We start from the raw sequence: 22,525 nt of genomic DNA on the forward strand, positions 1-22,525 counted from the left end.
ATTCCCAGGGCAAACCCCTCCGTCCGGCAGGGACACGCAGTGACAGCCGCGGGAGCCGCTTCCCTCCTCCCATCACACCAGGGCCCAGCAGGACCTCCCTCCGCTGCTCACACAGGCACCTCTCGCGGACGAGGGTCGCATTTCTCTCTTTTTATTAGTTTATTTTAACCCGGTACAGGAGCCAACCGGCAGAAGCCATCTTTAAGCAGACCCTGGGAAGAGAGAGGCAGGTACTGCAGCGCCCCAGCTCGGGTCACCCCTCCCTCCCCAGCCCACCCGAGGGAGCCGCCCGCAGAGCCGGCACCGCGCTGCTCACTCACCGCACCCTGGGCTCCTTCCCCATCCCGCCGCCAGCGAGCTGCCAAGTGCCTCCCGGTGCCCGGGAGCTGCCGGGGGTCGGCGGTGCGGGGCCGCAGTGCGGGCGGGCGGCCATGGCTGCGGTGCCTCCGCCGCGCCGGGCGATCGCCGCGGGGCCGGAGCTCGGCGGTAATTAAAGAGCTACCGGCGGGCTTGGCGAGCGCGGCTGCTGCCGTCCCTCCACGGCTGCCCAGGGCTGAGGGGCCAGAGCAGAGAGACAAAAGCGCCGGTGCTTTGTCACAGCTGGTCGCCGTGTTCGGCCGGAGCTGCTGCTGCTACTGCTGCAGCCCTTCCCCAAAAACAGCCTCTCCAATGTGGTCACCAAGGAGTGCAGACACCCCACACCTTAAAATGAGCTGTGATACAGCCCAGCTGAAGTGGCCAAGCCGGCCACCACTGCCCAAACTCCCCCCACAACACCCCCAGGACACCAGCCTGGGGCTGGGCTGCAGAGAAACTGCCTCATCCTCCTGACACCACCACCATTGTGCTGCTGAGTAACCAGCAACAAACCAGAAGGTAAAAACCTCCCAGGGCTGAGAACTACTCATTTCTGCTGCGTTGGTTTAACCTGTGGCAGCTCCCAGGCCTGTTCACAGCTGAGGGAACACGGGAAGGGCTTCAGCCCTTGCCCCTCTGCCTGTTCCTGTTGTCCTCTTGCCCTTGCACGGATGACACTGCACTGCCCTGCCGCTCAGGCAGGGGGAAAATGAAGAATTTACACCTGATTTCTCTCTTTTGCCAACCAAAAACCCCTAAGGAAAGCTGTGGTTAGAGAAGACCTTGAAGCACGGCCCTGGCTTGACCCTGGTGCCCGGCCTGCCCCAGCACTGTACTGGGCAGCAGCCAAGCAGGGCACCTTCACCTGTAACAGCAATAAAGGTTCCCATGTGCTTCTGGAAAATATTATCAAAGCCAGAAACAGAGTGACAAATTTTTCTCATTCATGGAGGCACTTTGTACAGGGAAGATTCAACACATGTACTGAACCAGCAGATACTTCACCCTCGAAACAAACACCAGCCAGGGGTGAGAAGGTTTTCCAGATCCAGACCAGCTGGAGGCTTGGCTTAACAGATATTAAAACCCAGGAATCTTTGGGGGTAACAGCTGCAGGAGCTCTGTGACCTACAGACACTTCATGTGGCTGAGCTGAGGGACCCTGATTTTGAGCAGCTATTCGAGTCTCTGGAAGCACTTCACACACAGAGCAGTGTCACCCTCCTGCCCACAATCCCCCCAGAGTCACACTACATCTCATACAATGTCATATACATATATATGTATATAACTTTATATACATATATGATTATATGTTATTTATATATTATATACTCATGTATACAACAAAGCTGAAATAAAAAGGGAGATAAAGAACCATTTAGCTGGGCCCTGGGTGAACACTGCAGAGCACAGTGGTGTAGGGAGCTGCTGATGACTCTGGGGGCACTGAAACAGTCGTGGGTGTCTGCACATGGCTCACCAGAGCCCCCTTTATTACACAGACCGTTCTGAAACCTCCCCAATGCCTGAGGGCTTGGCCTGCCCCTGCCCGGGTCGGAAGCGTTCCAAGAATTCCAGGTAGGCTTTCTTCTGCGCCGCAGCCGCGGGGATGAAGTGTCCGCCAGGGTGGGTGAGCACCACCGGCTCCACGAAGCATCGGGCCAGCTCCATGCTGAGCGAGGCCGCGATCACGGCGTCCGTGTCCCCCACGACGTGCAGCGTGGGCAGGCCGATGGGGTCGCGGTAGAAGTGCCCGTGCGCCGGGGCGCGGCTGGCGAACCCGGCCACCAGCACGGCGAAGGCCACGGGGAAGCGCGGGTCGCCGCGGGCCCGCAGCGCGCACACCATGGCGGCCAGCGCCGCGCCCTGGCTGAACCCCAGCAGCCCGTCGAACGGTCCCTGCTCCGCCAGCGCCGCCGCCACGGCCGACAAAGACTCCTCCAGCCCCTCCGGCGCCGCCGCCGCCTCGCTCGCCTCGAACGTGCCGGGCCCCGAGAACCACCAGCCGCGGGGCGGGTCGTCCCCGTCGGGGTCGTCCTGGGCGGCGGCGGAGGACACGGGGTGCGGAGCGTCGATGGGAAGCAGCTCTGCGCGGCCGCGCAGTGCCTTGCGGAGCGCGCCGGTGCGCTGGCGGAGGCGGCGGGCGCTCTGCCGGTACCCGTGCAGCGCCAGCAGCCGCAGCGGCCGCGCCTCCGCCGCCATGGCCGCGGCCACTGCGAGCGCCGCTTCCGCCTTCCCGCCGAAACGCCGCGCGCTGATTGGCCGGGGGAGGGGAGAGGGCGGAGCGGCGCCGCGGAGGCGGCAGCGCGCCCCCTGGCGGCGGGAGGCCGCAGGGGTGGGGGAAGACGGGGCGGTCCCGATGTGACGGGGCGGGACGGGACCCCCGGTGCCACCGGGGCTGCAGCACGGCCTGGCCTTGCAGGGGGTCACTCCCCGCGGGCAACCGGGGCGGTCCGTGCGGGCAGCGGTGTCGTCGAGTTACGGGGTGCGTCCGCATCCATTCCAGCGCAGGTACCGGGGGAGTGCCCCGGTGGTGCTTACCCTGGCGGGAGGCAGCGCCTGCGCCCCCCCGGCCGTGTCCACGCCGGGTCCCGGAGCGCGGCGGCTGCAGGACCGGGTGCAGGCTGCCCTCACGAGGCTGCGGGGTCCCCGGTGCTTGGATTCCCCCCACCCTCCGGCGGGGCGGGGGGCGCGGGTGGCTTCCCCTGTAATGAAAAGGGGGTTAAGGGAAGGTAAAGGGATGTCCCATTCCCTGCCTGACCTGCGATGAGCCAGCCCGTGCTCAGCCCACAGCTCCCCGCGGGGCACTTTGGGGGGACCGGACCCCCACCCCTGGGAGCCGTGGGGCCAGGCGGGCGCTCAGCCCGGCAAATACTGGGAGGGGGGCTCTGGTAGACCCCGCAAGCCAGGCTGGCAACGGCCCCGTTCCTGTTCGCCGGGAACGAAGCCACGCGGTGGCGCTTTTGGCACGCGGCACCGGCCACCAAACTGCACCGGGCGCTGCTCCCCCCGCCCGTCCCCGACACCGAGAGAAGGGACCCGCTGCCCCGGTGACCCCCCCGCCGCCCACCTGTGCCGGCCGCCCGCGGCGCGGGGGCTGTGTGCCGCCGTGGTTCGCCGTCCACGGCCCCAGGGACTGGCTGGCGTAGAAGTCCATGGGATAAGGCTGCTGCCATTCGATGTCCTGGAGGGCCACCGCAGCCTGTGGAGGGGACAGGGAGCCGTGACTGTGATGGGGAGGCTGGCAGTGCTGGGAGAGGTCCCAGCACAGTGGCTTGGTGTGTCGAGCAGGGCATTGCTGGAGCAAAGCTCGAGGCACAGGGAATCCACTGGTTTCACAAGAGACTGGATATCCCAGCAGCCTGCCTGGACTGTGCAAGGAGCACATATGGAGACAGGAGGGGATGCTGCCTGGCTGCAGGGACATCCCCAAGCCTGTCCCAAGCCAGGACTACCCCCCTCAAAAAACAAGAGCAGGGTGCTCACCTCGTAGGGTGTCAGCAGGGGCTTGCTGAAGGCTTCTCCCCAGTCAATGGAGAGCCGGGGACAGGCTACCTGCACCCACCTGGAAGGGACACAGGTGACAACCATGGGGATGAGCATTTTGGGAAGAACAAGCCACAGTGAAGCCTGTCAGCGGCACCCCAGAAGGTCTGTGCTGTGCCAGAGCCACCCTGGTAAGGACAGCCATGCCCCCTCCCTGCCCCATGGGCACAGCTTGTGCAGGGGTGCACAGTGCTAACCCAGGTGACAGCAGGACAGATGTGGCAGGGATGGCTTCATGCAGGACTCAGAGGCCTGGACAGGGATGGGGCACCCTGGGGACCCCATGTAGGGGGCTGGAGGAGGGGTCAGCAGCACTCACGCATCCACATCTGAGAAGAGCTGCAACTTGCTGGGGAAGATCTCAGACAGCAGCACCCGCACGTAGGGCCGGCCCAGGGCACAGAGACGTGACTCCAGGTGCTGTGGCGGAAAAGGCACCCGGGGGGATTAGGGACTCCCATCAAGCCCCCCAAGCCCTGCCCACTGTCCCTTCCTGTCCATCAGACCCTCTGTGGGTTCCAGCTCTGCCCCACGGCCGTGTCCCCTTGGCAGTCGCAGGCCAGGAGCGGTGTCAGGGACTGCAGCCGTGGCTCCAGCTCTCCCCAGCACGGGCCTCAGCCTAATGAAGTAATTACTGCTCAATGACAACAATCTGTTCTCGTTAGCGGCTGCCTGCCCTGGGACACCCGCCTGCCGTGGACTGGCTGTGGCCAGAGCCTGCAGGAGGAGGAGAGGGGTCAGGGATGTCCTTGTCCATTGGAGCTGCCACTCAGTGTCCCCTGCCCAGCCAGCCCTGGCCATGCCCATGTCCTGCCCCCAGAGAACAGCAGCTGCAGGACCTTGATGCCCTGCTCTGCCCATTGGTCCATTCACTACCCCAAATCTCACCTGCAGCTACCCCAAAATTTCTAGGTGTGAGCAGGGCACCCCATGCCCATGGAGCAGGATACTGTTGTCCTGCTCCCCTCACCCAGCTGGGGTGCAGAAAGCACCAGCACAGCAGCTGAGCAGGGATGGTGAACCTGATCAGAAGTTCATCCAATTAAAACAAACCCAGGGAATTAATTGCCAACTGTCTGAGCGGGAGGGGATGGTCTCCAAGACTGGCCAGCTCTCCCCAGCAAGGGGCAGGTTTAATGAGCCCTTGTCCGGCCTCCCTCATCTGCTGCTAATTGCCCTGAGCTTAGCTTGGGGGCCAGTGGCCAGTGATGCTATTGCTCACCAGTCCTTACCCCCACCCAGCAGCAGCACCCGGTGGCCCAGCAGGGGCCATGGGGAGGAGGGGGCTGGTACCTGCAGGATTTTGGGGGAGCCCTGACGCCCCAGTGTGCCCAGGATGAGCCCCCAGCAGCGGGCAGTGGTGGCAGCGCGGATGGCGTCCTGCCGAGCGTGGTGCATGCGCTCGTGGCTGTAGTGCTCCTGGGAGAACACCTTGCTGTAGGGGTCATACCTGCAAAGCACAGCCAGGCTCACACACGCCCCATCACCTGCCCCCCCTCCACACTGGCCCCAAATGATGCCCGTCTCTCATTAGCACTAATTGCCTCCTACAGCATCTGTCCTCCTGGCTGATGTAGGACCAGCTCATTAGGGGACAAGGACAGGGACAAGTGTCCCACCACAGCACCCCAACACCCAGCACAGCCTGGGCTCTGCGCTCGGCTTCGTGCTCAGCTCCCCCCTCAACCCAGCTCATCAATTATGAAGAAATCTTTGATTTGTTGCTTTGTTTGACGAGGAGAATTTTAATCAAATCCCACTCGGGTTTCGGCAGCTTCACCAGCGCCATAAACCTGACGTGCGCCTCCCGTTTGTAACAAACGACCTACTAGGAAATTCAGATTCCGCCAAATGGGCCCAGCCTTTCACTCCTGATATTTCATCTGCTTTCAGCCGCCTCATCATCGCGCTTTATGGCCTCTGCCTGCAGCAGCCGGGCCTTAATGGCTGCACCTCCACGAGCTTTCACAGGTACTTGTCAAAATGTTTATATTCAGGCAGAGTAAATGGCTCGTGTTCATCTCCCCGCTGCACCTCCTCACCCACCCCGGCCTCTCACCTGCCTGTGCCTGCTGCAGGCAGCTGCCTGCCCAGCCATGGGGTAGGGGGTGCTCCTGGCATGCAGGGTGGGGACAGCTGGTCCCCGGTGTGCTGGGGGAGTTGGGATGCTCCCCACCCATTCACACCCCTGGGGGACTGGAGTGGGTGCCCATACCTGTATGCAGGTATCCCCGGGTTGGCAATCATGATGGACTCCAGGTGGAAGCGCCCGTCGCCCAAATACCTGCGGAGAGGGGAGGGGGAGCTACGGCACATGGCAAACAGAGGCACCCATCCATGTGTCTGCGGTTTCCCAAGCCACAGGTGTGTGGAGATGCCAGGAATCCAAGCTCCTGTGGTGGGATCCAGGGACAGCAGGCACAGCCAGGGCTCCCTGTCTCTGTGCAGCCCCCGGCATGGTGCGACAGGAGAGCAGCCATGCTCAGAGCAAAGAGGGATGCTCACCCAGGCACAGGGTGGCTGGGAGCTGCTCCATCTCAATGGCTGGTTCTAGACGTTGCTGCTTCCATTTCTAATCGGATTTCAAGTCAGCAATTACATTTCAAAGCCTTTCATTCAGCTGCCCTAATGGAGTGAGGGCTTGGAAAATGAATTCAGACGTAAAACTTGACTAGATTTTGCCCTTAATTGGAGAATGACATTTTGGGAGATCAAAGCTAATTTGTCTGCAAAAGTTAGCCCCAGAGACGGTGCACAGAAGAAAATAATAACGCAGGGAGGACGCAGGTAAGGCGGCCGGCTGGTACCGCACCGCCGCTCCTCTGGCAGTGGGAAGGACACGCTCTCGCCAACGCAATGCCAGCCTGGCCACCCCTTCCTGCTCCTGATGCCCTTGGAGAGATGGAAAGCAGAGCTGGTGTGGCTCAAGGTGAAGCCAGAGCTCCCACTGTGATTGTCCAGCAATCACAAGCTTGTTTCCCTGCACAGCCGTGCTCAGAAAGGCACTCAGAAAGGCTCCCAGCAGTGTGGGTGAGAAGGAGCTCTTCAGGGCCCAAACCCACACCTGGGCTCCCCGGCTCCCTCCAAGGGTGGGGTCCTTGTATTTATTTATTCTGCAGCACACTGTATTCACAGTACATTAAGCATTTCCATTACCTAAAATAATTAGGTGATAGGAAGCGAAGTGCTCCCTCTAATTTGCTGTCCTTAAATAAAATTAATGTTGCTGTGATGTTGGGCCCCGGCCATTTGTCTTTTCCAATTATCCACCCGCCCTTCCATCTATTATCTATTCTGATATACGACTCAATTATTTCCTCTGTGCTACAAGCACACGCCACTTAAAGCAGCGTGAGGAGCTGGAGGGGGCCTGTCCCAGCCTGTGGATGTCCCCTCCCACCCCCCTGCCCAAAGCTGGGCAGGGGGTACAAGAAGGTTGGGCAGCCTGGGCCAGGTAGGAGGGTCCTGGAAGACTCCAGGTACTTACACAATGGCATCTGTGTCCTTGGCGAGCCGGGGCGATGTGCAGCCCAGGATCTCTCCTGGGGACAGTGGCTTACACTGGGGCACACACACCTTGTACTGGGAGTGCAGCTCCTGTGACGCTGCCTGCAGGAGAGGTGAGGTTAGCAGGGACAGACCCACGGCACAGAGGGTGGCAAAAGACCCTTGGAAACACCCTGGCCCTGGCAGTCCCAGCTGTTGCATCCTAGCACAGAACAGAGGAGGGGAGCCAGCCTGCTGGGGGTGGCACCAGTAACAGCCCCGCACAACCGGGATGCTCAGCGAGGCTCAACAAACGTATCAATTAAAAGACAAGGCAAAAGGCTTAACGCTTGGATAGCCCCGTGTTTAGATAGACATGGCTCAAGAGGCTCATTCATCTCCTCCCGTTCTGCCCAGCCGGCCGTTCAGGGGCAGACAGACAGACCCGCCGGAGCTTCCCCGGCCGCTGCCGGCACTGCATCAAAATGCCAAGTGCTCCACTGCCTGCCCTGACATTTACAGAGCAGCTCCTGGGGGAGCTGGGGAGGGGTGCCGCCATGAAACATTGATCAGAGTTATTATAAAGTACTTGATCAACATTACAGTAGCAGCATATTATTGCAGCGACTCGTCAGAGGGGAACCGGCACCACCGGCACCCCGGGGCAGCCACTCCCAGCCCGGAGCTGGGACGGGGAAGGACTAAGCCAAGGGCCAAGGCAGTGGCAGACAAAAGCCCCATCCTGTGCCATGCACTGCCAGGGATCTCCATCTCACCTGCAGCGTGGAGACAAACTGGATGGTGCTGACGAGGGCCAGGGAGGCACCCGCTGCGAAGTTGAAGCGAATGGTCTCAAGGAAATGGGATGCATCGATCTTTATGTCCACAAACACATAGAGCATCTTCAGCCCCTGAGTGGAGTTGATGGGAACTGGTGACAGGAGGAGAGAGGGTGTGAGTTTGGGCTACACCCAGGGCTCCAGTGAGCCCTAGGTTGTTGCTGCCTGGGGGATAAAGCGTGCTGGTGGGGCTCCCTGCGACCCAACTGCCCTGGTGTGGGCAGGGTGGGCTGTGCCACCGCTCTGCCTGTGCTGGCACCCTGGGCAGGGGGTGTAGATGGGATCCATGGAGAGCACCCGTTTGTTTCTTTCTGGATAATGGCAGCCTGGGGAATCAATGAACACAAATCTAATTACCCCCGGTGCTAAGAAGCCTTTGTCACTACGATTAAGTGAATAATTAAAGTACACAGAGTCCACATCGATCCGCAGCTCCGCGTTCACTTCCCATTTTGGTGCTCTTCACCTGATCACAATTAAGTGCAAATTACTCCCTCCTGCGGGGCACGTGGGGCCGGGAGGGAGCAGGAAAGTGTCTGTGTGCCCTACCATCAGCCACGCCGGTGACAGGAGCACTGGGAGCAGCCCAGAAGGAGTCCAGCACCCCCCCAGCACCCTGTGGGTGCCCTGTGACCCACCCAGCCCAGTGAAAGCAAGCAGATGGCAGCTGGGCTGGTGACAGTCAGCCTGGCAGTGCCTGCCTGTCCCTGTAGGGAGCAGTTCCAGAAGATGTGACTCCCATTTCCCAGAGCAGCCCAATGGATGCAGTCCCTTCCTCCCCTTCCTATTGTTCATTCATGAGCAGCAGGATACAAACCAGGAGTTTTATACTCCCTGTTCCAGTGGTGCACACAACCCTTCTTCCATAACAAAGCACCAAGCACAGATATTTATCGCTACGAACTCTCTCACCGACGCGACTTTTAGGACAGAGTTCTCAACTGGGGAGTCAGTATTTCACACGGAGCCTGATGCAATTCTTCAAACCCATTTATACGACCCCATAAACGTCCAGGAGGGCTGCCAGCTGCCGGGAGCATGGCAGCAGCAGGGATGCACGCTCCTGCCGCTCGCTATGACAATTCTGCAGATCCACCTTAAAACCCAGAGCGTCTTATTGTTATTTTTGGGCTGATTCCATCCTGGGTGGACTTCAAAGTTAGCAGCATCTGGGACAGCAGCGCAGTTTCCATGGCAACTGGATCCAGAGTACTGTCCGCCTGGGGAGCACACAGCCTCCTCCTCCCTTCCCCGCCCAGCCTGCACTGTACCGGCAAAGCTCCCTTCCCCAGCCCCGAAGCCAGCAGGACCCCCAGGCCCGCACTCCCCTCTGCCATCATTCCTGACTTCCCCCAAAGCCCAAAGAGGTAGGGTGAGGGGCAAGAGCAGCCTCATCCCCATTGGCAGCTCCTGAGCCAGTGGGGTCCTGCCAAGCCATGGCCTTGCTGCTCAGCTCTTGGGCACAGGGCTGCACGGGCCGAGCAGGATGAGCACGCCCTGCTGCGCCCAAAATCCTGCCCACAGGCAGCCACTCAGCCAGTCTGGCCCAGTGCAAAGCCAGCAGATGAGGCTGGAGAACAGAAATCCCTTCGGGAAGGGATAAGCCCTTGGCACTAAGTCTCTGAGCTGGTGCTGAGCAGGGCGGGCAGCCACTCACCATGGCACAGTGGCACAGCACAGCCTCTGCAGTGCCATGCACGGCCACCCTGGAAGTGCCACGGGGCCGAGTGTCACCTACTTAGGCAGCTGTGTCCATAATGCACCAAGAAGTCAGCGCCCAAGGCCCGGGCCGTGTAGTCGTCCACGCAGCACGCGCCGTAGGTCACATCACCCATCACCACGGCCTCTGCGTCCGTGAACCTGCGGGAAGGCACGGCAGTGAGGGTCGTGGCTGGCTGTGTCACCACAGCCCAGGTCCTGCCCCCCAGCCCCGTGGCACTGGGGGATCCCGTGCTGCCACCGAGCCACGCGCCAAAGAGGACAAGCACTGGCTACTCTCCGAGATGTCAACATGATTAAGCTGGAGAGCGGTAATCCGCCTCTTCAATTGGGTAAAGCTGTTTGCAATTCAGCGGATTATCCACTCATCAAACAATACGCTGCCAGCTTCCTAATGCTCCAGCAGGGAGAGAAGCAGAGGGAGACCCGGCACAATGTGGTGCTGCCACTGTCACCAGTCAGCCCTGGGGACTGGAGCCACCAGGATGGGCAGAACAGCCACGGTGGCATCTCCAGCCAAGCTGGCTGAGCCTGCATCACCCCATGCCTGGTCACCATGTGAGCCAGTGCACCCTAATCTGCGCCTGGCTGTGTCACCCATGGGTGCCAGTTTGGCCAAGCTGGGTGTGCTCCAGGAACAGCTGGTGCTGGAGTGGCACTTGGCAAGGAAAAGCACCAAGCAAACACTGGTGGTGTCCCCTATCCCTGCTCTGGGATCCCGGCATTCCGTTGCAAGTCCACCTGGCACCTGCCAGCCAGCGGATAGAGGGGCACACACCAGCACCGAGCAGCAAAGCCAGGGCTCTGGCATGATTCAAAGCCACTTCCTTTGTGGGTATTTTATTGCACCATTTTGGGGGATTATTAGCTTGGCTGCCATCCCAGGGAGCTGCCGTGGTAGCTTATGGAGGAGAGCAGGTATCCCGATGACAAAGCCCAGTGCCTGGAGGGGCTGCTTAAACCAGATGCTAATTCCTTATTTACTCCAGGCCACACCAGCAGCTGTAGCTCGGTGCCAGCGGGGTCCCCCCTGCTGCTGGCACGGGGCTGGGGCGAAGGGGGCCGGGGGAGGAGGGGGCCCTGGCACAGTGTCACCCCCCAGCAGCACCCGGCACTGGCTGGGGGCCAGGGTCCCGCACTCCCCCCAAGCGCCAGGCAGGGAGCATTACGTCGGCGGCAAGAATAGAAATGGTGGGCAGAGCTGGGCAGATGGCAGAAGGTGGAGAAATGGCGGAGCGTGCTGAATATTAACAGCTCCGGCCTATCTGTCACCACCCGGGGACGGGGACAGGGGAGTAGCTCTGTTGGAACATCCCTGGAGAGGGGGCAAAGCCATCCTCACCTCCTGCATCCAGCCTGGGTATCTCCCATTCCATGCAGTTTTCCAAGGGTTGGGGATGCAGCTGGGGAGCGTCAGAAGACGGACCAATCCTGCCAGCTCCCAAATCCCACGATCCCTCGCTGCCAGTGTGGCCCACATGGGCGGATGGCTCCTCCACTGCCTGCATGGCCACGCCGTGGGGCTGGGGGCTGCCAGTGAAGGTTCGAGAAGGCTCTTCCCACCCTCTCAAGCCCTCAGCCCCCTCCTCTAATGAGAGGTGATGAGATGAACATGAATCAGACTCCACACATCTCAGCAAAAGTGGAAAATTATTCAGCTCCTTAAGATTCAGGACGGGGAGGTCTGACTCAGAGCGGCAGCCAGCGCCGCTTAATTTTTTATAGATTAAAATGTATGCAAATTGGCCCAAACCCCAGAGAAAGTCCCTGGGGGTGAAGAGAAAGAAAGTGAAATAGCAGTGGTGGAGGAAGGAGGGCAGAGGTGCCCGTGGCCCCTGCCCAGCATGCAGGGCTGCAGCCAGGAGGTACATGGCCACTGGCCCACAGGCACAGAGAGCCAGGGCTGAGCCCTGCTCCAGACATGGGGAACATTCCTGCTCTGGCTGCCAGGAGAGGAGCCACAGCTGAGCAAAGATGCTGCGGGATGATGGCTGGTGAGGAGGGAACCCAATAGTGCTGCCACTGCAGCTGGCAAGGGTGGAAGGGTGGCAGGAGCCTGGTGGTGCCACAGAAGGGGCACCCGGATGGCACAGCACGCATCGGGATCACCGGCTCTGGCTGGGCTGGATGGTGGAGCGGAGCAATAATCACCTCCCGAGACAAATCAAAGGCAGGCGTGAGGGCCTCCCCTTGATGTTTTAATCAGTTCGGTGTCGCCAGAGTCTTTCATCAAACTACAGAGGAAGGAAATGTCAATTAGCAGCCACCTGCCTCTGACACAGGCTGGGGAGCTGCTCACCAACCAGACGGGACCAGGATGCGGGCAAGGAGCAGCCATGGGAGCGTCCTTGCTGGTGTTTTGTGTCCCTGGAAGTCATCGCAGCCGCGGATGGGTCCCAGCAGCGCGCTGGCAGGGAGGACTCGGTGACGGGGATGTCCCCACCCAGCGCAGAGACGCTCACTACAGCTGGGAGCTCATGAATATTGAACACGTGGGGAGGTTATTCATCTTTTACGTCCCGCAAACCCGGGCTCATTCTGAAAAACCGCCTGGCCTTAGCATTTTTCTCATCTTCCCCTAATTCATTATCTCCTTCTTTAAACAGATGGCTCCCAAAATCCCATTTATAAAGCACCATGCTCAGCACTGGCAGGATGTGTGCCCGGGCGGGCCAGGTCCTGGCCCCGACCCCAGGCACTGGGACCCCCAGACCCACCCAGCCCCACTCTCCCCTGGGCAGCACAGGATGGAGGTGACAGCAACCTAGGGACAAGTTTGGTGGCTGAAAATGCTGGGTCAGAGACAGGTACACATGAGGCCCTCATGTCCCCAAGCATGGAGTGGCCAGACCCTGTCACCTGAGCACAGGCAGTTGGCCGGAGCAGTCCTGATTTATCCCTGCCCCTCGACAGATGAATGAGAGTGTTTGCTGCTGGCAGGAGCGCGAGGTCCCCTGGCAGAGTGTGAATGATACAGTGCTGGTCCTCCAGCCATGAAGCAGAGCCACTCTCCCCAGCAGGGAGGAGTCCTCAGCCCCTGCTTGTCCATCATGCCTGGCCCCACCAGCCCTCGGTGGGGAGGGGATTGAGGGGACCAGGCTGAGAGTGACTGGTTGTGGCACCACAAGGCTACCAGCACTGCGATGCCAGAGTGCCTGCATGTCCTGCTGGGAACAGGGACATGGAGCAGACCGCTCCTTGCTTCAGACCCACGAGCACCCCACAAAACACACACCCACTGCCTGCCCTGCACCCCAGCCCAGCCTGTCCCAGGACAACTGTGGATGCTGCTGCCCTGGGCTGTGGGGGCTGAGTGCAGCCCTGGTCGAGAACAATGCGCTTAATTAGCGGAGAAGCCCATCACCAAGCCCCATTACCACACTCCCAACTTCATTAGCACAGGAAGGCTGCACGTAATTAAAGTAATGAGTTTGCAATTTTATTGCAATCGGAGCTGGAAGAGCCCCGCTGCAGCTGGGCAATCACAGGGCCCTGCTGAGCCTCTGCAAGTGGGTCAGGAGGGGGACAGGTGGGTTTCCCTGCAGCCCCCCAGGAGCAGCCATCTCTGGCTGGGTCCCCTCCCCTCAGGGGACCTCCCTCTCTGTCCTCACTGGTGGTGCCAGAGCCGACACCACCATCCATGTCCCAGAGTATTCCAGCTTTGTTGGCCCTGTAACTGCAAAAAATCCCAAAGTAAGGCAAACCAAGGGCCAATGCATGGTGGTGGCAAAGCCACCAGATGTGTTCTGCACCCAGATGGTGCCTGTTCCCTCTTCACCATGGCCAGGCCACAGAGCCCTGTAGGATACAAGGAGGTGGCACGAAGCATGTAGTGGTGGGCACCACACCTGCACTGGCACACCCCAGCCCTGGGACGTGCCAGCCCTATAGATCCTACATATTTTCCCCTGCCTGGTCCCCCTCGTGCAGTCACCACCCCGGTAGAAGGTTTTAAACATGTCCAATGAAGTGCGAACTTCATTCTTCCTAATGATGTTGTTGTGTGGTTAATGATGGTGATTAAATTCCCCTGCACAGCGTGCACCACTTTGCCAGTGTCTCTAGGTTGTGCTTAAAGGACAAGGGGAGAAGGGAAGGCAGCACTGGCCAGCAGAGCTGCAGCACTGTGCAGCTGAGGCCGGATCCTGACCTCTCAGTGTCCCAGGATGGCACTTTGGGACCTCCTAGTGATGCTGCCAGCTTTGCCACAGCACTCAATGCCACATGGCAGACCTGCCTGGCCAGGGGGCTCAGTGACTGCATGGCACTGGAACCTGCTGGGCACATCAGCCATGGCACCAGGGACTGCCAGGCACAGCAGCTATCAGGGACTTTTTTGGCCTGGCCATAGTGGGGCATTTCAAGTTCTGCCACAGCTGCTGGGCCATGTGCACAGATGCTTAACTCTTTACTGCCCAACCAGAGATGATTCAAGACCCCCTGTCACTTTGAAAAGTCCCCATGCACTCCTGGGCACACCATGGCACAGTCACCAGGATGGTCTGCACCCCTCCAGCACCGCCTCACACGGATGCTCAAATGCCATCAGGATTTGGGAGGTTTTAAGGCTGTGGCAGAGCAGCCTGTGCAGGCACCAGGACACCCCTGGCCCGTCTTCCCATCACCCTTCCCTGCCACCAAGCCATGGCTGATTAGCAGGAACCACTCTCACCATCGTGGCACACAGACAGAGGGATTAGCAGCTGCAAAGCCTGACAGCCGACTTTATTAACACGGAATCAAAAGCCCAGCTGAGAGCCCAGCTGATCCGTCTGCTCCAGCCCCAGCAGGGAGGGGAGCAGGCGTCCGCTCCCGGCTACACAACCCCCCTGCTACAAGCCGGTGGTGCGGGGGGCACGGCTGCCGCCTCCCCGGCACGACAGCGGGTGGGCTGGGGGCTGTCCCCTCCCTGAGCCGCGGTCCGAGATCCCCCCACGCGGCTCTCCATGCTGCCGCCCCCCAGCACGAGTTACCCTCTGCCGAATTACATCAGCCGTGACAAATGGAGCCAATTTGGAAGGTGCCGTGAGAGCGTCGTGATGCGGTGCCGGCAGCGCGGCAGACCCCAGCCCTGCCGCCCCCCCCCAGCTGGCCGCTCGCCCCGGCACAGCTTTGACAATGACAAACCTATTAACACTAATTAACTGGGCCTCACACCGGTCAATGCTCCAAGTGCACTCTCGATTTCAAAGGCTCCAGGCTAAGAACCCCACCGGCCTTCCCGGCGGCAGCGGCTGTGACACTTCGGCTACATCTTCATCCCTGCAGCCCCTCGGGGCTCAGCAAGCGCCAGTGCAATGCTGGGAAGCCCAGCCAGGCCCCACCTGGCAGCCCTCTCTTCTCCTTGCCCCACCAGGGCTCCATAGGGGCCTGCTCGCTCCCACATTGCAGTGAGGGATGCAGTGACACTGCCATCCTCCTGCATGGGGACAGAGGGAGGACTGTGTCCTCCCTGAGCCATCCATGCTGCAGCACCGTGAGCCACATCCCTGCTCTCGGCTCTCCCCAGCATCGCCAGGCCACGGCACAAATATTGTATTAAAAGGCAGCTCTGGCAGAAGGGATAAATATTCCGTCCGAGCGGCAGCTGACACGGCTCTGGCTGAGCCGGAACACAAGAGGTTGGGCATTGTCACCCCAGGGGCACCAGCCCCGGGCATGGCTCTGCAGCCATCAGCAGAGCATGAAGAGGGAGGGGGAGCTCGCTGGCATCCCCAAACCCCAATTCCCACTAGCAAGGATGGGGCAGGAGGCTGCAGGGATGGGCTGGAGAGAAGAGCTGCTCACTGAGCAATGCCCCCAGTGGGGGCACAGGATCCCCAGCACGCTCAGCCCTCACATTCTGTCACCAGAGGGAAGTAGACACGCCAGCCGAGGGCTGGTGGTACCCCAAGCCCATGTGCCCAGGCTGGCCACAGCAGCCACCAGCAGAGCACATGGCTGCAGCAATTCCTGTCACGTCGGAGGCTCGTCCGGCCCCGGTGCCGGGTGAGGAGGGCCAGCAGGAGCGGCCGAGCTGCAATTCCACATTAATGCTGGCGATGAATATTAATAGCAGGAAGAGGCAGGCACTAACGAGGCCACCTGCCGACTCACCTCCGGCAGTGGAACTGGGTCCCAAATGTGTCCCCAAGAGAGCAGGGACAGGGCTGGGCTCACTCCTGCCCACGGCCACAATCCTCCAGCTGGCAGTGCTGGTACCCAGCATGGCCACATCCCCAGCCAGAATCATGGATGGCACCCAGTGCTCCCAGCAAGGGACTGGCAATGGGGGCGTCTCTGGGTGCTGCATGGTGGCAGAGAGGGAAGGATACAGCCCCCCTACAAAGCCTTGAGGCCATCCCCCATCCAACCACCATTCCATCAGTGCTGCCACATCCCCTCCCTTGGCTGGGCACCCCCACCCACACAGCACCCATCTCCCACCAGCACCCGTCACCCTGGCACCCAGCACCCCTCCTCAGCCCTGTGGAGCACCCCTGGCAGGGAGGGTGGGACCAGCAGGGATGCCAGCACCCCACAATCCACCGGCACCCTGGCATTCAGCACCCTGGAATTCACCATCCACCGGGAAGTGAGGCTTAAGGTTTCATTCAGATAAAAGAGCCCCTTAATCCGCTGCCTTTGAAGTCGGAGACATGAAAGCGGCTCGGTGCCAAAGCCGGAGAGGAGGCAGCTCCACTTAAAGGGACAAACCCACGCGGAGCTGCCCACACTCACACCCATCCCCTGCCCCCCACACCCGTCCCCTGCCCACGCCCACCTTCCCACCGAGCTGGGGCTGCCGCGTTCCCGCGGGGGAAACGATGGCAAAGCGGGGGCAAAACCCGCGTACACGGCTGCCTTCCCACCCGGCATGGCAGCGGCTGCTCGGCTCCTGGCGGCAGGGAGGCTGAGCCTGCTGGCCCCGGGAAGGCAGCTGCTAATGAGTGCCACGACCCCCATGGCAGACGAGGCACACAGTGCTATTAGCACTAATTCACTGTGCTAAAGCAGAGAGGGGCTGAACAGGGGCCGGGGGTGGGCAGGGAGGAAGGGAGAGACACTCGGGTGATAAAGAGATCACGGCCAATTTCTGCAAGGTGCCTGCATCCACTGTCACTGCACAGCCCAGCTCCTCTCTGGTGCCTCAACCTCGGCCCCAAGCAACACCAGAGAGGAGCCGTGGGGAAGGTGTTGCCCAGCAGGAGTCGCTTGCAGTGACCCCTCCTGTGCCATCACCATAGCCTCAAGAAGCCTCCCCAGCCAAAAAAAGGCTGCCCCTGAGCTTCTCCATGCCAGGCAGCATGACTGCAGAGACAGGACGAGGAGGACAGATCAGTGCTGCAGCGGTGGCCCCGCTGCCAGCCCTCCCCTGGCTGTGGCAGTGCTGCCGTGGCGAGCGCGGGCACCGGGCTGGCGTCAGCCGGTTGTTGACACGGCTGCTCCCCGGCTCCAGCACCCCCACGGGGCCCCGACATGCCGAGCCTGTCAGCAGCTCCCAGCACAGCAGCGAGGGGAGGAGAAGCCGAGTGGCGAGAGCTGGGCTGGCGCCTTGCCGGTCCCTGTCCCCAGGGCTGGCAGCAGGTCCCTGTGACCTGCCGCAGGGCAGCAGCACTGCCCAGTCAGGGTACGGCCCCGTGAGTGCAGCCACACTGGGCCACTCCACACTCCCTTGTCCATAGCCCTGGGCCTCATCCTGCCCGGCGGTCACCCCACTCCCAGCAACAGCTCCCACCCCCTCGCCAGCCCCCAGAGTCCAGCAGGGAAGCATGGAAAAGCCATGGTCTTACCGCTCAATGATGTCCGCGATGGTGCAGGCGAACATGAGGAGCCCTTCCGGCATCTGCAGGGCCACTGGGAAGAGAAACAGCCCTGGGGTTAAGAGAGGCTGGAAGGGACATCCTGAAGTGGGGGCCTGGGCACCAGCTCCAGGGTGAACACACTCAGCTCGAGCAGCAGCCACAGAACCAACCTCCCCAAAACAGTCAGAAATTGGCCAGAAGTTCTGGTGGCTTGGACAGCCGGGGTGCACATTGTCCTGCTTTAGGCCATATCCACTCTCCCTGCTCACAGCCCCTGTGTACACACTTCATCCCTCTCTGAACCCGCTGACACTGCTGGTCTCTCCCGCTTCCCGCAGTAATGAGTTCCAGATTTTAATTATGTGCTGCACAGGAAAAGGTACTTTCTTCTGTTTATTTTAAACCTGCTCCTAATAATGTAAACGTGTGCCCCTGGTTCTCCCAGTACAAGAATGAGTGAATAATCATCCCCTGTTCAGCCTCTCCACATCATTCACAATTCTACATCCCTATCATATCCCCATTCGTTCACCTCTTTTTCCAGCTAAAGGATCTAAATCTATTTAATCTCTCCTTATACAGAAGCTGTTCCAAACCTTTGATCATCCTTGCTGCCCTTCTCCACACCTCCCCTTCCTGCTCCTCTCCCCATTTCAGGAGGGTGGCCAGCGACGATGCAGCATTGTGCTTAGCAGGAATTTATCCAACAACGAATGATATTCCTGGTTTGCTCCCTTCTTGCAGCTCAGAACAATCCCTTCCAAAGACCAGCTGGGCCTCCCAGTCCCTGGGGTCCAGTCAGGAGCCCTCCACGGGGTGGTGGGGAGGAGGAGGGACCATGCTGGGGGAGACGAATGGAGGAGGCCCCATTAATCCCATTGTTGTTTCACCTCCCATCCCACTCAGATATCCCAGCTTCAGTGATATCTATCCAAACATTCTCTCCAGATGCCCCTCCAACAAAATCCCCATGCTGCCAGGCCCAGCCTGCTGGCCAGTGTGGAGCTGTGTAAAGACCTGGCTCAAACTGGGCTAATCCCACCCTGTTCCAACCAACAGGGCCCAAGAAAAGCTGCACGTGCTCTGCCAGCCCCTGCCTGACCTGGCAGGGCCAAGAACTCAGGGTCCCAGAATCCCCCAGCCCATCTGGCACCATTTTGGCCCATTTGGGAACGTTTTGGCTCATTTGAGACTGCCCTCCACCTCAGACCTACAAATAGCTTTGCCTTCCCCCGTGAGGGGTTGGCAGGAGGTGGCTGGGTCACTCTGCACCGGCACAGCACAATGGGGACAGGGGGTGCCACCCCAGCCCCCCTCAAACCCTGCTGCAGGCAGGGCACAGGCAGGGCTGGCTCAGCCCAGTGGGAGGCTGCGTTCCCCCAGCAACGAGCCCCTGGCTGGGCTCTGCACAGGCGGATTTTTAAATCCCAGCACGGCTGGCTGGCTGATGGGCTCCGCTCCCAGCTCGGAAGCCTAAATCCCAGCCGCATATTTACATTTAATTAGGAGGTGCCAAGCAGCAAAACACAGCAGAGGAAAGCCAGAGCGGCATGGCTGGGTTGCCTCGCCGTGTCCTGGTGGGACAAATCCAGCCCTGCCTCCCGCACCACAGCTGGGATGGGCCGGGCAGCCCCCCCTCTGGCATCACAGCCGGGACCAGCTCAGCTTCCAGAACATCCCCCGTGACGCCCGCCAGCCCTGCCAGCTCAGTGCCAGCAGGCAGAGACATTCCCAGGTGGATACAGCATTTCAACCTGGCTATGCCTGGAGCCCCTGGAGCTACACAACTCCACGAACATTTGAAGGGAGGGTGGGGATGCTGGTGACATCCAGGGGTGGAGGGAGAGGCTCCCTGTCTGATGCCTGTAGCTGGTCACACACTGCTTCAGTGGGATGCAAAGGCCACGAGGGAAAGCCTTGGCATCACCCCTGAGGCCACCAGTGTCACTCCCCACCTCTCTGGGGCTACACAACCCCCTAAGGACCCCAAGGAAGGTTCAGACCAGAGCTTCCCACCAGTTCCACGAGTGCCCAGCCTTGCAGGGCTCCCCCTTCCCAGCCCCAGCAGCATGTCAGGAAAGCACTGGGAGAGAGGCGAGAGGAGAGAGGAGCACAGCAGGGACCTGGCCAGCATCCCAGACACATCTCCAGGCTGACAGGTCCGAACAGCTCAACCTGTCCTGTCCAATGTGATTTTAATCCAGAGATACAGATCTATTAACCCCCCTTGAGGGGAGGGGAGCTCGCCAAGACAGAGCCTGAACATGCCAGGGCACTCCAGACAGCTCGGAACATCCTCTGCCCCATCCTCATCCACCCCAGGGGGGCTCCCAGTGGCACCAACCATCCCCAAAACCTCTCATCCCCCAGGGTCAGTGCTCACCCTTCCTGGCCCGAGCCTGTCGGATCCGCCAGATGGTCTTGGGGATCTCGAAGTTGTAGTTTGGGGGCAGGGCCTTTGCCGCCTCCTGCAGCTCCGAGTTTCCAAGGATCTCCTCGGGGATCTGCTGTGCCACGTGTCGCACTGGGGCTCGGGCTGTGGGACAAACGGGGGGGGGGGGAGCTAAAGGGGGGGGGGGGGGGAGCTAAAGGAGGGGCCAGGAGAGCAGAGTACCCCACAGCCCACGGGCCACCAGCGTCCTCGCTGCCCTCATGCCAATCCCTGGGACAAGGAGGAGGAGTCTCTGTGCTCAAACACCTCGGGACAAGCAGGAGAAGGGGCTTTGTACTCAGACCCTGTGGAACAAACAGGGGAAGGTGGTGGGGTCCTGCCCTTCACGCTGCGAGCAGATTGCTGCTACTTTTTGGGAGGAAAAGAGGGGGTTTTAGCCCAGAAAGCAACACCGTAACCATAAGAAACCCTCTGAGTGCACGCCACGCATAACCCCTCGTGCCTCATCCGCCAGCACCCCGGCGACACCCTAACGCACCCCTCCTTCCCCAGCAAGGGGATCCCGCTATCCCCCCGGGAAAAAAAGCCACCAGCGGCGGGTGATCCATCCCCGGGGAGCCTCATCCTGAAGCCGCCCCCCTTCCAGCACCCGCCCCCCCACATCTCGGCGATGCCAGAGAGCGGCGGGGGAGTGACAGCAGGGGGATTATTCACTATTTCCAGCCCAACACCGGCACTCATGAGCCACCAAAAACCCTTCCCCGCACGGCCCACGGGACAACCGACAGAGGGCCAGCTGGGCCGGGACGGTGGCGGGGGAGGCCCGGGACGGTGGCTCCGCCAGCGTCGCGGGCCTCCCCCGCCGTCGGCCCGGCCTTCAGCGTTGAGGCAACGAACAGAGCACCCGGTAGCGGCCCCGGGAGCCCCGTGTTGCCCCGGTCCCAGCGCACCTCTGGCGGGCACCGGGGCCGCGCTCCCGGCCCTCACGGGGGCCGCCATTGCAGTGCCGCACGTGGGGGCGGCCAGGCAGCACCAAGCGAGCCCCGCGCGAGGCCAGAGCAGCCGCCGGCCGAGACATCGAGCGCGGGAGAGCGCACCCGCCGGGCCCCGACGGGACGGGGACGGGCGGCGCGGCGGGGACCGGGGCGGTGGCGGATGAAGGTCCCGGCGCGGTCCCGGCAGGACGCTGGGCGTGCGGTGCGGTGTGGCAAAGGTTGTGATGGCGGGGTTGTCCCTCACGTTACGTCGGGGGGTGGCTTTGTCGCGTCTCTCCCGGTGGTGACGGCCCGGGGGCTGCCGGTCCTAACGTTAACACAGGACACCGGGAACGCTGTCATGCTGACGGGTCCGTGTGTCCCCCCGCTACCCGTGTCGTGGGGCAGAAGCCAGGTCCTTGCGAGGGGTGGGGTAGGAGGGACCCGAGGGTAGCGGGGATCTCCGCGGGAGTGCAGTAAGGGCAGCAGCGCTCCCAGAGGGATAACGGGACCCTCGGTGGGGCAGTAGGGGCAGCAGTGCTCCCGGTGGGATAACGGGACCCTCGAGGGGGCAGTGGGGACAGCAGTGCTCCCGGTGGGATAATGGGACCTTCGATGGAACAGTAGGGGCAGCAGCGATCCCGGTGGAATAACGGGACCCTCGGGGGGGCAGAAGGGAGGAGGCGAGAGGGACCCTCGCCCTCAGGAGGAATAGTCCGGGGTAGCGGGACCTCTGGGGGATGACAGAAGACCGAGGAGGCAGAGGCGATCCCCCGAGGAAAGCGGGCATCCCGGCGGGGCAGGGGGGACAGCTGCGCTCCCAGTGGGATAACGGGACCCCCGCTGGTGCCAAAGGGAGGAGGGGTGAGGGACCCTCGAGAGGCAGGAGGGACAGTCCGGTGGCAGCGGGGTCCCAGTGGGGTGTCGGGACCGCGGCGGGGAGTGCGGGGACAGCAGGAACCGGGAGACAAAGGGGACAGCAGGGACCGGGATGCTGAGGGGACAGCAGAGCTCCCGGTGGGGTATCCGTGCCCCCGTGGGACAGCAGGGATCCAGTGGGGCGGAGAGAACGATAAGGAGCGGAGGGCATGGTAGGGAGCGGCGGGGAGTCCGGAGGGGCGGCAGGGACCGTGGCGGGGCGGAGGGACAGCGGGGACAGCAAAGACCCGGATCGGGCGGCGGGACCTCGGCAGGACACCGGGACACACGGGGCAGAGGGGACGATAAGGGCCGTAGGGGACGGCGGGTCCCCGGGGAGCGGCAGGGAGGGTGCTGGGCGAGCGGGACAGCGGGGACAGCCGTGACCACGGCAGGCACGGGGCGGCGCGGCAGAGCCCCGGTGCGATAGCGGGACTCCGCGTCGACGACAACGGCAGAAGGGATAACGATAGGGCGGGGGTGACAACCATTCCCCGGCGGGACCGC

The 22,525-nt window shown here is 61.4% G+C and overlaps 2 protein-coding genes across 3 annotated transcripts; both read right to left on the reverse strand.

Moving 5' to 3' along the window:
- Positions 1-1,279: 1,279 nt before the first annotated feature.
- On the reverse strand, positions 1,280-2,584 carry OVCA2 (ovarian tumor suppressor candidate 2). Its single transcript, XM_017832481.1, has one exon. It carries the CDS (start codon positions 2,560-2,562, stop codon positions 1,855-1,857), a length of 708 nt encoding a protein of 235 aa, XP_017687970.1. The 5' UTR covers positions 2,563-2,584; the 3' UTR covers positions 1,280-1,854.
- Positions 2,585-2,704: 120 nt separating this feature from the next.
- Positions 2,705-21,144, reverse strand: DPH1 (diphthamide biosynthesis 1). Of its 2 annotated transcripts, XM_017832463.1 has the most exons (12): positions 21,077-21,144; positions 20,118-20,270; positions 17,723-17,786; positions 9,970-10,091; positions 8,169-8,323; positions 7,394-7,515; positions 6,122-6,190; positions 5,200-5,356; positions 4,226-4,326; positions 3,847-3,925; positions 3,431-3,562; positions 2,705-3,065 (listed from the first exon to the last, which is right to left on the reverse strand). In XM_017832463.1, the coding sequence occupies exons 1-12, from the start codon at positions 21,123-21,125 to the stop codon at positions 2,991-2,993; spliced, it is 1,278 nt and encodes a 425-aa protein (XP_017687952.1). In that variant the 5' UTR covers positions 21,126-21,144; the 3' UTR covers positions 2,705-2,990. The 2 variants fall into 2 exon arrangements, with proteins under 2 accessions (XP_017687952.1, XP_017687953.1); XM_017832464.1 differs by lacking the exons at positions 20,118-20,270; positions 21,077-21,144 and adding an exon at positions 18,331-18,475.
- Between the last annotated feature and the right edge of the window lie 1,381 nt (positions 21,145-22,525).

Source organism: Lepidothrix coronata, unplaced genomic scaffold (assembly GCF_001604755.1).
Source record: "Lepidothrix coronata isolate B3197 unplaced genomic scaffold, Lepidothrix_coronata-1.0 Scaffold203, whole genome shotgun sequence".
Lineage (NCBI taxonomy): Eukaryota > Metazoa > Chordata > Aves > Passeriformes > Pipridae > Lepidothrix > Lepidothrix coronata.